This window comes from Periplaneta americana, chromosome 6 (assembly GCF_040183065.1).
Source record: "Periplaneta americana isolate PAMFEO1 chromosome 6, P.americana_PAMFEO1_priV1, whole genome shotgun sequence".
NCBI lineage: Eukaryota > Metazoa > Arthropoda > Insecta > Blattodea > Blattidae > Periplaneta > Periplaneta americana.
This window is the reverse complement of record NC_091122.1, coordinates 18457668-18472706: the sequence shown is the minus strand read 5'-3', so window position 1 is coordinate 18472706 and position 15039 is coordinate 18457668. Positions and strand designations below refer to the sequence as shown.

At 38.2% G+C, this 15039-nt stretch overlaps 1 protein-coding gene across 1 annotated transcript in view; it reads right to left on the bottom strand.

The window, feature by feature from the left end:
• Positions 1–15039, bottom strand: part of LOC138701077 (uncharacterized) — a 296991-nt gene that overhangs the window by 34317 nt on the left and 247635 nt on the right. Inside the window, exon 2 of the mRNA XM_069827635.1 lies at positions 6588–6772. Within this exon, the coding sequence (XP_069683736.1) occupies positions 6588–6772 (185 nt within the window). The remainder of the gene's footprint in view (positions 1–6587; positions 6773–15039) is intronic.

Sequence of the window (15039 nt, the reverse complement as noted above, 5' to 3'; positions counted from 1 at the left end):
TAAATAAATAAATAAATAAATAAACAGATACAAATATGTAAATAAAATGATTGAATGAATGAATGAATGAATAGGTAAATAAGTATCTAAGTAAGTATATAACTGAGTAACTAAGTAAATGATTATGTAAGTAATAAGTAATTAGGCCTACGTAAATAGATAAAATGAATGAGTGAATGAATGAATAAGTAAATAAGTTTCTGAGTAAGTAAATAACTAAGTAAGTAATAAGTACGGTAGCCCAAGGAAATTACAAAAGAAAAAGTTTATAATATAACATAATGTAATAATTTTGTATTACCGTATTAGTTTTACCACAGTAATTAAAATTAAAGTAATTGTTAGATTTATATGCGCTCTCTGCTCTCGAAAAGAAACAAGTTGTCAAGGCGGCATCACTGGAGAAACCGCTGCTGCGAAGGGTAGCCTATGACCGTTCCGCTCACGTCGCACAACTGCCCGTCCCCCACTCCCTTCAGTTTCTATCGTGCAATGTAGGTGGGTGAATTGCCGCTCTCGTGATCGGTTTCTTGGAAGGCGCGAAGCAACAAAATCTTAGTACGCTAGCTCATTAATGTGATTGTGTTCTTGCAGTGCAGTATTTTAAATTTGTGATTTGTTCGAGTGTCTAAGAGTTATATTAATTGTGAATTATTAAGTTTTTAATTTCCCAGTTAAGTGATATTGTGAAAAATATGGCAGAACAAGTTTCTGGAGAGGTTTGTGTTGAAAATGACTGTGTAATAGAAGGTTTATTAAAAGTGCCTTTTAACCGTCGTACATACAACGAGAAAGTTGAAATTGTGAAAATGGAAAGACCAACTCCTGAGTTAAATTTGTCCATGGACGTAAAAGAAAAACAGCGTGAGTACACACGCCATTTCACTTCAACATCATATGGTAAGTGGAATTGGTTGTGTGGTAGTTCTAAACTGTCTAAACTATTTTGCTGGCCATGTTTGTTATTTAGCCGCGAAACTAATGTGTGGTCAAAAGAGGGGTTTTCTAATATGAACTCCCTTCGAACGGCAGTCCTAAAACACGACAAATCAAAAGCTCATATTTATAGCAGCATGAACTTTGCAAACTTTGGGAAGACAAGAATTGATTTACAGCTAGATAAGCAAAAAGCTCTACACATCAACCAACACAATGCTCTTGTGAAAAAAAAAAATCGGGAGATTTTACTGCGTCTTATTAACGCAGTCTGCTTTCTAGGAAAACAAGAATTGGCTTTTCGGGGTCATAATGAGAGTGTGGAATCAGACAATAGAGGAAATTATATTGAATGTTTAAGTTCCTTAAGTGAATTTGACCATTTACTGGCCAATCATCTAGAGAGTTCAACAGTATTCCGTGGTACTTCCCCCGCAATTCAGAATGACTTAATATTTGCTATAAGTGGGGTTATGATAAAGAACATAAAATCTGAAATAGAAGAAGCACCTTTTGTGGCCATTGTTGTTGATGAAACAAGTGACTGCTCTAATCAGAGTGAATTGTCCACTGTTTTAAGATACGTCGACAGTACTGCCAATGTTCAAGAACGGTTTATAGGATTCACAAATGTCAGTTCGGGCAAAACTGCTGCTGCTTTGTTTCAGCATGTGGAAGGTGTTATAGCAGAATACAATGTCGGCAATAAGTTAATTGCACAGACATACGATGGTGCTTCAGTTATGGCGGGAAATATTAATGGCTTAAAAACAAAAGTTCAAGAAAAGTATCCTCAAGCACTATTTGTCCATTGTTACAGCCATGTTCTCAATTTAGTTTTGCAACAAACTACTTTATCCATTCCAGAATGCCGCATTTTTTTCAAAACACTGTCGGGTTTAGCTGCATTTTTCTCATCATCTCCTAAAAGATCAGAAAAACTCAAGGAATTTATGAAAAAGAAACTCCCAAAAGTAGCACCAACTAGATGGAATTTTACATCTCGGCTTGTAAATACAGTAAAGGAATACAGAGAACAACTGACTGATTTCTTTGAAAATATCATTTGTAATGACTCTGAAGAAAACTGGGATGATGATGTAATTGTGCAGGCTCAAGGATATTTGTATTTTTTCACACATTTTCAGAATATATTTCTTCTTGAAGTCTATGCTAGTGTGTTCGCACATACAGATGTGCTCTACAATATTCTTTAGACAAAAAGTCTAGACATAGCATACTGCTTGCAAGAGGTATCAAAGTTAAAAAATACTATATCCGAGTTCAGACATAGTGGGTTTCCGTCCATATGGAGTAATATGGAAAATGAAAATTCTTAAGACAATACAATGGAACACCATTAAAGCGAAGAAAAGGAGATGATGAATTGAAATACAGGCAGCTGTACTACAACATACTAGATCGTATGCACATGGAAATTACTGACAGATTTTCTGATTATGGAAAGCTTCAGTTCACACATCTTCTAGATTCTCAAAAATTTTCTGCTTATAGAGAAAACTTCCCGAATGAGGCACTAAACAAATTATTTCAGTCCTATAACAGTCACTTTGATCAAGTACGTTTGAAAAATGAATTAAGTGTAATATATTCAGCAGAAGTCTTTGATTTTTCGAACAAACCTATCCATGAAATATTATCTGCCATATATGAAAACCAGCTGAACCAAGTTATTCCTGAAGTCCTTAAATTGGCAACATTAATTGTGACAATACCAGCTACGTCAGCATCGGTAGAAAGAACATTTTCTTTGTTGAAGAGAATAAAATCCTACTGTAGATCAACTCATACACAAGAACGTTTATCCGGCTTGGCACTGATGTCAATTGAAAAGTCATTTCTACAGAAACTTCGCAAGCGGCCCAACTGTAATTTCAATGACGAAGTCATCAAAGTATTTTCGTCCCAATCAAGACGTCTGGAATTCACATATAAATAGGTAAGGAATTTTATTATAGGGTTTTTAAAATATATTTTGTGTAATAATAGGGTCAGTGGTAGCCCAGACCCTTAAACCAGTATACGCCACTGGTATTTCGTCCACATTCCATTCTCTCCCTTAACCTGCATCTAACCTCTGAGACATTGGAATTGTATAGAGCCCTTGCGCATTCATTATCGTAATATCGGACATATTTAATAAGAAACTGTCACAATATGTGTGTTATAAATCACGTGACTCTTTGCGTGTTATCGTAATACTGGAAATATTTAGTGAGATATTCGCAAAACATCGAAAAAATTACACTGAATTAAATTAAAGAACACAATAGAAAAGAAGATAAAAATGGATCTCAACATGACTCGAGCCCGAGCCTTTACAGGATCTGTCTTCTCGCGTAATCACTGGACCATTTAGCCGCTTGCTATAGTGTTTATTGTTTTGGTTATTCTAAAGACGTGGCATTCCTTACCATCAGGCCTATTCTTCTGTTCGAACGATTTTCGAAAAAAATCGTAATAATTCAATTTAGTGTAATACAAGTATAATAAAATCTTTGTATATTCCGCATGCTAATTCACATCTCTTCCATTCTAATGCTTAAATCAGCGAAAGAACATACGAAGTGTTATAAACAGACACTTTTGACAATAGGCTTGAGCGATGCTTAATTATTCGACTTATATTTTCACGGGATAATCTTTCTATCCATCATTGTACAGTGTGTTTCTCTCTTTAGCGTTGATTCTTGTTATTTGATTTCAATGGATTATTATTATCTCTGATTGAAGTTCTGGCTAATATGTACATCTATTATAGGCAGTACATCTTACTTGACGATATGTGTCAGAGGAAGAACAATTGTTTGTATAGATCTGAAGTCTGATTAGTGTAATATGTAGCTAATCGGCGCTGTATACAATGAAAGGGGAAAGGAACTGGCCACCCTACTCCATTATCTCCTGACCTAGTTGCCTCATAAGTCGTGCCATGTTGGTTTCGCTTGTGAGGTTCAGACCTGTCTTCGGAGAGTTGACTAAACAACAATAACAAATTATTATATAGTAATCTTGATTATCCGTCCTCGGTGGCCTAGGGTCACTGTGCTGGCTTTGGACCTGCGGTTCGCGGGTTCAAACCTCACCGAAGACTGTGGGTTTTAAAAGACAATAAAAGTCTTAGCATGGTTTCCTCTGGGAGGGAAGCAAAGCTTGGAGACACGTGTTGTAGGTTTACGGCACGTAAAAACACCCTCTCAGGAGTTCCAAGTAAAATTTGTCGACCATTTCTCACCAACGTTGAATTCGATGCTGAATAGCGTCTCCAGTTGCAAGTGTTGTTAAATAAAATACTATTAGTGCTAATCTTGATTGGTGTAATAATAAATTAATGTTGTTACTAATGCTTTCCTAATATAAAATAGCTTCCTTGCATAATCTAATGCATTTTCTTGCTCCATTAACAGTCACATTGTCTTGCAAGCTCTGCAGCTTGTAACTACAGCTCACTAGTAGCTTTCTGTCTGAAGTTTGAAATGTTACAATAATGCCAGTAAATCGAGTATTTAACACTTGTTGAAAAGATTTTCGTAACCTCTTTAACATTGTTAAGGTTTGGAAACATAATCGCAGAAAGAGGCAGAGTGTATGTAAATAGACGCGCAATCGGTCGCTGCTTTTACTCCATGTGAATTCGTCGGCATTGTAAATATTTGTACGTTCAGCTCACAATATAGGAAGTACACTTTGAATTGCCAGAATTTTATCGTGTTTTTTAGGATGTCAGCAATATAGATACCGACATTTGTACATATCAGTCTTGTAACATATCAGTGCAAATAAAAAGTCAATAGAATTTTGTATGGGCTGGTTTGATGGCACGAAGGTGTTTTAGTCTGTATTCTATTTTAGACCAGATTCTTTGTAATATCTCGGGAGTGACCGTACCGACAACTTACACAATCAGTGCAAGACGACTTTGAATATTCCTCACTTTAGTGGTATAAATTCTGTGCTTTATACGGGGTGTTCGGGTGAGTTTGTTAAAAATGTTGGGGATTGATAGAAATAGCAAGGAAGAACTTTTAAAGAATGAACCCATACTCGGCTACTCGCCTTGTTGGACGTCATTAAATATTAGGCATTTTAGAGATCTCTTTTTACATAGGCCTAACCACAAATCAACTTTGCGTAAATACTTATTCGTTTGTTAAATCTATTTGTTACGCACGTCGTGAGTTTGACATAGTCTTGAATTCGTGCTAATATTTTCTATCGACTAGTTGAAATGGAGCATTTCACAAAGTTAGAATTTTCAAACCTCGTGGTAACATCATATAAACCGAACGTCTTTATTATGAGAGATTTTTTGGAACACCCATTATCCATCTCTAACTATCCTTGCTGGAATTATCAGTGGATGAGATAGGGCCCTTAACTTGCCATTATTCGCCCCAACTCTACAAGCGTGACTCATAGATGTTGCTAGTGCCGAGAAGCATTGACCACTTAGTTGTCAGAGACTATCCAGAATGCACAACAGGCGGTCGGTCTACGTTGCAAACGTAATGCATGATGGTGATGATAATGATGACGGCGGAGAATTGTTGGGGTGTCAGAGGGAAACAGGAGTACCTGGAGAAAATGTGCGTTGCCTGGGCCACGGGCTTCCTCAACACAAATTATAAAATCAGGGTGGATCGACCAGGATTTAAACCCAGCTTATAAGCCCAGTGCACTAGCACTGAGCTACCGTGGCGGTAAGAAATAATACTAATTCTTGGAGCTGAAGAGGCATAAGAAATGAAGAGAATGGCTTTAACAGTAGTTACCACTTAACCTTCAAGCACCCCACTTTGCATGTCATGAGTAAAAAGGGTTGCGTTTAGTGGCTAGAGAAGAAACATGACGCTTTCAAGAACATGTAGCGTCGTACTGAAATGTGGTCGAATATCTGTTTATAAGCAGAAGTTTCTGCTTTTGACACTTCATTTTCCTACTCAGAGTTTGCAACAAATTCACCTGAACACGCTGTATTTCCCCACTCCACAAAAATAAATCCAACGGAGCGATTTTATAAGATCGTAATAATAATGGTAGTCAGGAAACTAAGATGTTTATCGATGCGGCGAAGCATATTACCGGCACAAAACGGGCACAAGGGGCAATCAATAAGTTTCCGGACTGCCCTGAATGTATGTAACATTCAGGATATAGGAAACGAATCTAGCCTAGAACATTGTAAACGGAGAAGTTATCTAGAACAAAGGAAACGCCTGGAATCTATACTAAATGCATTACTTGAAAGGCAGAGAAGAAGACTAGCCATGAGGCGTATGTGGAGAGATTCCAAATAAAAATCGCAATATGTTCTTGACATGTTTGCACAAATTCACGTGTAGAAGCTCAGTTCTTAAAAACGATCTGATGTTGTTTTGTAGACTGACTCAACAGGCATGGAAGCAGTGATCTTCAATGGCACACGGATGTATGTTTAACAGTACAATAAATAAAAGTGCAGTTCGGAAATACGAGTATATTGATTGCACCTCGTAGGCCTATATCGACTTTTTTGTTATTAAAACTTGTGGTTTACGACTGACGCAGGTCAGTAACGTTAATGTTTTCATTACTTAGTTTCTGATAAGGTGATAAAATTCGAAGACATCCAGTGTCATATAGTAGAATACCTTGGTGAAGATGGTGGTGGTGATGATGGTGGAGGTGATGCGGCAGTCTGGAACAACAGACGACTCGCTGTTGATGACTGTCCTGCTGCAGACATCGCAGGGGCGTCATGGGCCGGCCCGAACTAGGCCTCAGCTCCAGTTCCAAGCGCAGAAGCTGCAGGCTGCTGAACATGTCGCCCCCATCCCTGTGGACAAGAGGAGTATTAGAATATAATTATATGCGAAAGACGATTATTTGGCCTATCCAAAAATGATGTTTATTTTACTCCTAAAATAAAATTGTACATTGTTTAAAGAGTAACCCTAATTTTACAGACTTTCAACCGCTTGCTACGGCTAAACAGTGAAGATGTATCCGAACACATTGCGAAGGGAATAAATGCGTTCTTTTAAAAAACGCAATCCGTTTCGACCCATATCTTACTGTTCAGGATTAGGACAATTTTTTGTACAGCTCGATTCAACGTTATTGGCCCCTGTCCTTGGTTTGGCTAGTGAGCGAACTGTGTGTTGCGTTATATTATAACGGTTATAAGAAAGAAATTTAATCACAAGTGTGCATAGGCGGGGAAGAGGGAAGAGGAAGAATGAAGATAATATCTATGTTCGTAGCTGAGGGACACTCATGTCAAGAGAATATAAGTCATCATGATATTGTTTAGTCAACAGACGTAGTGGTTAGTAACGGGACGTGTGGAAGAATATTGTGTTTTTAAGGCGGAGTGTACCGCGACATGATAAGAAGGAAGTGTTAGATGTTATGACTGCGCAGCCTGACCTGTGTGACCCAGCCCGCCAGCAGTGATGAATACTAATAACTAATACGAATATAAGGATGATGATGGTGATGATGATGAGGACAATATCAAGATTGTAGTGATGGGCGAAGTTGTTCTTTTCCCGGAACAGTTCCGACGGTTCCGGTTCCGAAAAAATACTATGTTCCAAATAACAGTTCCGAAATAACAGTCACCAGTGGTGATGAGTCGGAGTCGTTGAGTCGTTCAAACGAACGGTACAGTACCCTCCCTCTTCACCATAGACAAATAACACCATGCAGCTCACACTGGAGCACTCATAGGCATGACATACTACACATTCTTATCTATAGATGGCACTGCAATGCACATTCGAATCGATTTTGGAAAATTGCTGTGCATGCGGACAGAACTCAAAAGCTTAATGTTAGTAATTACACAGCTGTTGACTACAAGGACAGAATACAACACTTTGTTTTCGTACATAAAGTTATAAAGACATGGTAGCCAACTAAAAAAAAATAGCATAACATTTAAAACATATGGTATGTAATTTCTGTTCTCTCTATTACATAATAAAAAAAACAAATCATTAATTTTTATTTTTACTTTTCTTAATGCACAGTTATAATAATAATAATAATAATAATAATAATAATAATAATAATAATAATAATAATAATAATAAATATTACAATTTCATAAATAAAAAAGATATATATTGGCAGTACAGAAACCTGGAAACCCCGCAGTGGGTTAGTAAAATGTTGGAATCGCATCTTTACCAAAGTGTAATTTAAACTTCGCATTAAACATCGCTCTCCAAATCAGTACTTATATGGGTAGTTTCCAACAAATAATGCTACAACATTTTTGTCGTTCTTTGATAACAGAGAAGATAGCACAAAAACTTGTGCTTGTCAGACTTAACCTCAACAAACGACATACAGACATTGTAACTAAACCACTCATTACCATTTACGACTTTAACCTTTGTATAGAATCAGCTGATCAATGAATTAATAATAGTATGCGTACTTTATGACTTTGTAGAATGTTTATAAAACAGAATTAGTCAACTAATGGTGAAATAAACCATAAAGCGGGAATGAATATTACAGATTATTAAATACTTACTATAACATTACAGATGATTGGCCAGTCTTACAAATGTTGATATTAAAGTTCGCGCCACCGCAAGGATTTCAATTTCCATGCGCCCCCCTCCAACCACGTGAGAGTTTCAAATACCAACTTCATCCAACGAAGTTCCAAGTACAACATAAAGAACAACGAGAACAGTGTAACTGCTGCTGTCGTTGGTTCATCGGAACAAGCTCCGACGTTCCGACTGTTATCTCGGAGTCGGAACATACCTTGTGCAACGCGGTACTGCGAGCCCGCAACAGCTGGGCAAGTGAGCAGCTCGGAGTCGGAACACTGTTATTTCGGAACAGGAGGTTCCGACCTACTGTTCATTTTTGCAACAGTTCCGAGGGAGTCGGAACATACCTTGTGCAACGCGGCACTGCGAGCTCGCAACAGCTGGGCAAGTGAGCAGCTCGGAGTCGGAACACTGTTATTTCGGAACAGGAGGTTCTGACCTACTGTTCATTTTTGCAACAGTTCCGAGAGCGGAACAGTTCCAAAATAACTGTTGTGTTATTTTTTACCCATCTCTACAAGATTGGTGATAGTTGTACTGTCGGTGACTCAGGAGAAGACGAGAGCGGACTGAAGAGGAAGGGATGTGAACAGATAACGTACGACAACACGTCAATATTTGTAATGTAGTAAGCGGAAACATTGTCTCCTTCTGTTCAACTCAGCTTTAATTTCCATACGCATTAGTCTCTACTGTTCTCCAACCAGGAGATCAACCGTCAAAGGAATATGCTTACTATTGCGTCATCTATTGGAACGAAGTAGATAGATAATATTACCATTATAACGTCAGTTTAAAAACCATGCGCTCTCCTGCATATGTTACTTCCTGTATGGAGAGATTAAAAGACCAGGAGATTAACAGTGATCTAATTTTGTAACTAGGGTAGTATCAACATGTGTGTATCAATGTTATGGTTTGTGCTGTGAGAGCTAGCCAATAGAGATAAGAGTACCCACGTGTGTGACCTTATGACATCAACATTCATTCACAGCATTACCCCGCTTCGTCTCATTCCCCAAAGACTTTCTCGTGGTTGGAGTACAGTACTTACTTTTTGCAGGGACCAAAATCCCTGAATCAAGCTGTACCTTACGCAACTGCTATGCTGACAGCATGATGCAATAACCTTAACAACTGCAAGCGTGTGACGTCACGTGCAAATAAACATGTCTAAAGGAAACAGTCTCGCATAATATCTATGAGGCTTTATAAGAAAAGAAAACGTAAAGAGAAATGGAATACCTAACCTAATAATAATGTACCCAAACGAAGAAAGACTAATATCTTGGGTGCTATAAATAAATAATATACATAGAGCAATGATTCAATAAAAGGCTAATTTTAATGACAAAGTAAAAAATGGTTTAAGACAAAACTTAATATTTAACGTTATCCAACGTTAATCGTGGAACCAAGGTTCCCTAATAATTTTTTAAAATAATAACGTACACATTGATTTAGTTCAGGTCTCAAATTTTATTCTGCATGAATTCTTTAATCCACGAATATGATTTTAAATTGGTGTTATAAAATTATTTTATTTGTTGTAATATACGTCTTATATAGGTACCTATTAAAGAAACGAGTAATAATTATAAATACTAATAATTAAATATCGATTTTATTTTGCCTATTCTTCTGAATTAAACTCGTCTCCGCCATATTTCCTGGAGACCTCGAAAAACGATGTAATATTCTCCGGACAATTCTAATGAACGGCTGTGGACCATGTATTTAGTTTCCTCTGTTCTACCTTTACTTTACCTGATGCTTTTCCAATTCACTGCGGGCTAAAGCAGGGAGATGCATTATCACCTTTACTTTTTAACTTCGCTCTAGAATATCCATTAGGAAAGTTCAGGATAACAGAGAGGGTTTGGAATTGAACGGGTTACATCAGCTGCTTGTCCATGCGGATGACGTGAATATGTTAGGAGGAAATCCACAAACGATTAGGGGAAATGCGGAAATTCTAGTTGAAGCAAGTAAAGCGATTGGGTTGGAAGTAAATCTCGAAAAGATTAAGTATATGATTATGTCTCGTGTCCAGAATATAGTACGAAATGGAACTATAAAAATTGGAGATTTATCCTTCGAAGAGGTGGAAAAATTCAAATATCTTGGAGCAACAGTAACAAACATAAATGACACTCGGGAGGAAATTAAACGCAGAATAAATATGGGAAATGCCTGTTATTATTCGGTTGAGAAGCTTTTGTCATCTAGTCTTCTGTCAAAAAATCTGAAAGTTAGAATTTATAAAACAGTTATATTACCGGTTGTTCTGTATGGTTGTGAAACGTGGACTCTCACTTTGAGAGAGGAACAGAGATTAAGGGTGTTTGAGAATAAGGTTCTTAGGAAAATATTTGGGGCTAAGAGGGATGAAGTTACAGGAGAATGGAGAAAGTTACTCAACACAGAGCTGCACGCATTGTATTCTTCACCTGACATAATTAGGACCATAAAATCCAGACGCTTGAGATGGGCAGGATATGTAGCACGTATGGGCGAATCCAGAAATGCATATAGAGTGTTAGTTGGGAGGCCAGAGGGCAAAAGACCTTTGGGGAGGTCGAGACGTAGATGGGAAGATAATATTAAAATGGATTTGAGGGAGGTAGGATATGATGGTAGAGACTGGATTAATCTAGCTCAGGATAGGGACCAATGGCGGGCTTATGTGGGGGCGGCAATGAACCTTCGGGTTCCTTAAAAGCCAGTAAGTAAGTATACCTTTACCTTATAAATTATAAGTTACCATTGTTTATATGATTACCGGTTTTGTCCTGATCCATGATATGGTAGTCGAATGGTACAGTATGTGTAATATACGATCGAGAAAGTCTAAACTTGGGCTCTAAGTAAATACCAACCGTGGACTTAAGGTAAATCCCAATAGGCCTATGGGTATGACATAGAAATATATGTAATATAATTATGAAGCATAATTTGTTTGTATTCTATTAATAATGTGATATTCTGTCCATTACTGAATAAGCTACTTTGTAAACCAGTTACCGCGACCCCTTGCTCATGGATCACCTCGAAGGAGAGATAGGCAGCGGCAGCTGTCACGTCTGTCACCTTTGACCCGCCATTTGGACGCAGAAATTTAGTACTGAACAAAGTGGATGCTGCTAATTGAGCGGGCATATCCAGTGCTATAAATTTTGTGAGGCAAACAGAAACCTTGCATTAGCGCCCCTGGCCGCCGGGTAATTACCGCCAACTGCATTACCGGGCCTCGCATTCCGATGTGTTACTGATCATTCGCTGGGTTGATACTGTCCGCGAGCGATAGAAATACATTGAACTGCGTTAAAGAGACCAGGGGGTAAAAATAAATACGTCTGATACTATTCTCGAGTGCCATTAAGAACCCATAATCGGGAACACGAATATTTAAATATTTACTATTTGCGAGTGTTCGAAAGCCATGGAACACCAAATAACATTTCTAAGTTATTTACTGGCATAAAAAAAAAAAAACTTTTATACTGTACAAGAGTGGTAAGAAGGTTGGAACTGTGGACACTAACGTATAAACATGTTTTGAGTAAATGTGTTCGTTAATCTTCGCGAGAGAAGTCTGAGAAGACTAAATTAATCTTCTGCTAGAATTGTATTTGAAATGATTTCCTGTTTTTTCCTATGCATTCCATAGTACATGTATAACAATATGTTGAACTGAAAAAAAACACGAAAAAGTGCTTCATTTTCTAAAATTAAGTCCACACGTGTGGAGTAACGGTTAGCGAGTCTGGCCGCGAAACCAGGTGGTCCGGATTCGATTCCCGGTCGGGACAAGTTACCTGGTTGAGCTTTATTCCGGGGTTTTCCCTCAACCCAATATGAGCAAAAGCTGGGTAACTTTCGGTGCTGGACCCCGGACTCATTTCACCGACATTACCACCTTCATGTCATTCAGACGCTAAATAACCTAAGCCGTTGATAGAGCGTCGTAAAATAACCTACTAAAATAAAAATAAAAATAAATCTAAAATCAACAAAACGATACATGTCAGACCCTGAGACGAGCAGGCCAGGGTTCATATCATGGATGGAGCAAATTACCACCTGGCTGAGGTTTTTTTCCGGGAATTTCCCTCAACCAATTAAGAGCATATGTTGGGTAACTTTCGGCGCTGGATCCTGGACTCATTTTACTGGTGTTATCACCTTCATTTCACTCAGACGCAAGATAACCATCGTAATTGATGAAGCGTCGTAAAATAAACCAGTAAAACACTACTATCAATACTATTACTACTAACTAGTAATTACTACCACTATTACTACTACTGCTACTACTACTACTACTGCTAGAACCACATTACCACTATTACTACTACCATTACCATTGACACTACTACCACTATTACTATGACACTATAGGTCTCGCAACCACGGATTACCGACGGAAGGAATCGAACAATGCGATAAGAAAGAGCGGGCGAGAAGAAAGGCCACAAGATAACTTGAATGATATTCAAGAGTACAGTCGGAAGAGAAATGGCATCGATAGAATCAGTCTTGCGTTGTGATAGTTACATTACGACTTTAGTTTGTTCCATTGCATGTGAATACGGTAACTTATTATTATTTCATTCGTAAACATATGTTGCGCGTTTAATTAGCTTCGAATTTTTCTCTTGCTACGTTATTTATTTTCAACACCGATGTCCTCATTTGTTCATCTTCTTGAAAGAGACAGTACTTCCATCGGATCGCATCTCTCCCCTCTCGGCGTGCCTACATACACACGTCAAAACAGACAGCAACGCCACCATTGGTTTTCGGTAATCGTTTCTTGCGCGAGCTATACTACTACCCCTACCACCACCACCACCACCACCACCACCACCACTACCACTACCACTACTTCCTTAAATAATGCTCCTCCGAAAAAAGTCACACTGGTTTAGAAACTGCAATGAAGTAAAAACGGAACGTTGAATTTGGGTAAACTGTGCTAACTATGGCAGCTGGGATATTTTCAAGTGTTGCCAGTTTAATATCTCCATTACCCCTCGCCCTCTCTGATCTCTCTCTCTCTCAACTGTTTTAAGTAGTATTATGAAACTCTTTGCATAATATCTCTATTCTGTCGTGTTTGAACATATTCATTCAACTGCCAGCGCCACACCGCTTTCATGTCAACAGAAAAGTGACGCGTCAAGCAGCTGAAAGCAGGACAAAAGCAAGCAGTTTGTCAACGATGTCTAAACTGTTTCCATGACAGTTGTGTTCACTATTTACAATTAAATATTTGAATGTAAACTTACGTCTACTTGGACTTGTTTATATTTTAATGTGGTGAATGAAATTCTAAGGGCTGCTTTACAAAAGAGGTTTGTTTGTAATTACGATAATTGGGTTGTATAGAGAACACTTGTCATGACTGCACTGGCATTGTTTTCAGTTATTTCAGTAGCAGGAAATACAGAAGTGTTTTGAAACTCCTTTAGCATGTATAATTGAATATGAAAAACGCTGTCTTATCTAATTTGTAAGATATTTTGGGCTCTTTCGCACAATGTCCGCAGCGATGAGAGCCCAAGTAGGCCTATAGGTCTACCAGTCAGTCAACAAGTCACAAGTCAGTTAGAAAATCATCACAATCATCAGTTATTCAGACATTCATCAGGTCTATGAGTCAATCATCAGGTCATTCAGTGAACCTTTAGGCAATTCATCCAGTCGTCAGGCCTGCGAATAAATCATAAGGTCAATCTACGCATAACACCTGTCGGTCAGTTGCCAGTTAGTCATCAGGCCTATGAGTGAGTCATCAAGTCAATCAGTGAATCATAAGTTTGGTCGTTCAGTCAGTCGGTCAGTTATCACGCCTGTGTGTCAATCATCAGGTCAGTCAGTAAATAACGAGGTCATTTAGTGAATCATCAGACAAGTCAGTCATGAGACTTGTGAATCAATTATCAGGTCTATCAGTGAATAAATCAATCATGAACCACGAGGTTGTCGGTCGATAAGTCAGTCAGTCATTGTCAGTCATCAAATCTGTTAAGTCAAACTTCATATACCGGTAAATCAGTGATTCAGTCATTCAATCTGTAATCAGACCTATGAGTCAGTCTTCAGATCAATCAGTGAATAAATAATTAGATTAAAACCATCAGGTCGGCCGGTCGGTGGGACGGTCATTCAGTCAGTGAATCATTAAGCCTGCGAGTCATCATTAGACCTGCCAGTCAATCATCGGGTCAGTTGATCAATCATCAGGCCAGTCAGGAAATCGCCAGACGTGTCAGTGGTTCTCTCAAATAAATAGATAGATAGATAGATAGATAGATAGATAGATAGATAGATAGATAGATAGATAGATAGATAGATAGATAGATAGATAGATAGATAGATAGATAGATAGATAGATAGATAGATAGATAGATAGATAGATAGATAGATAGATAGATAGATAGATAGATAGATAGATAGCTAGGTAGGTAGGTAGGTAGGTAGGTAGGTAGGCAGGCAGGCAGGCAGGCAGGCAGGCAGGCAGGCA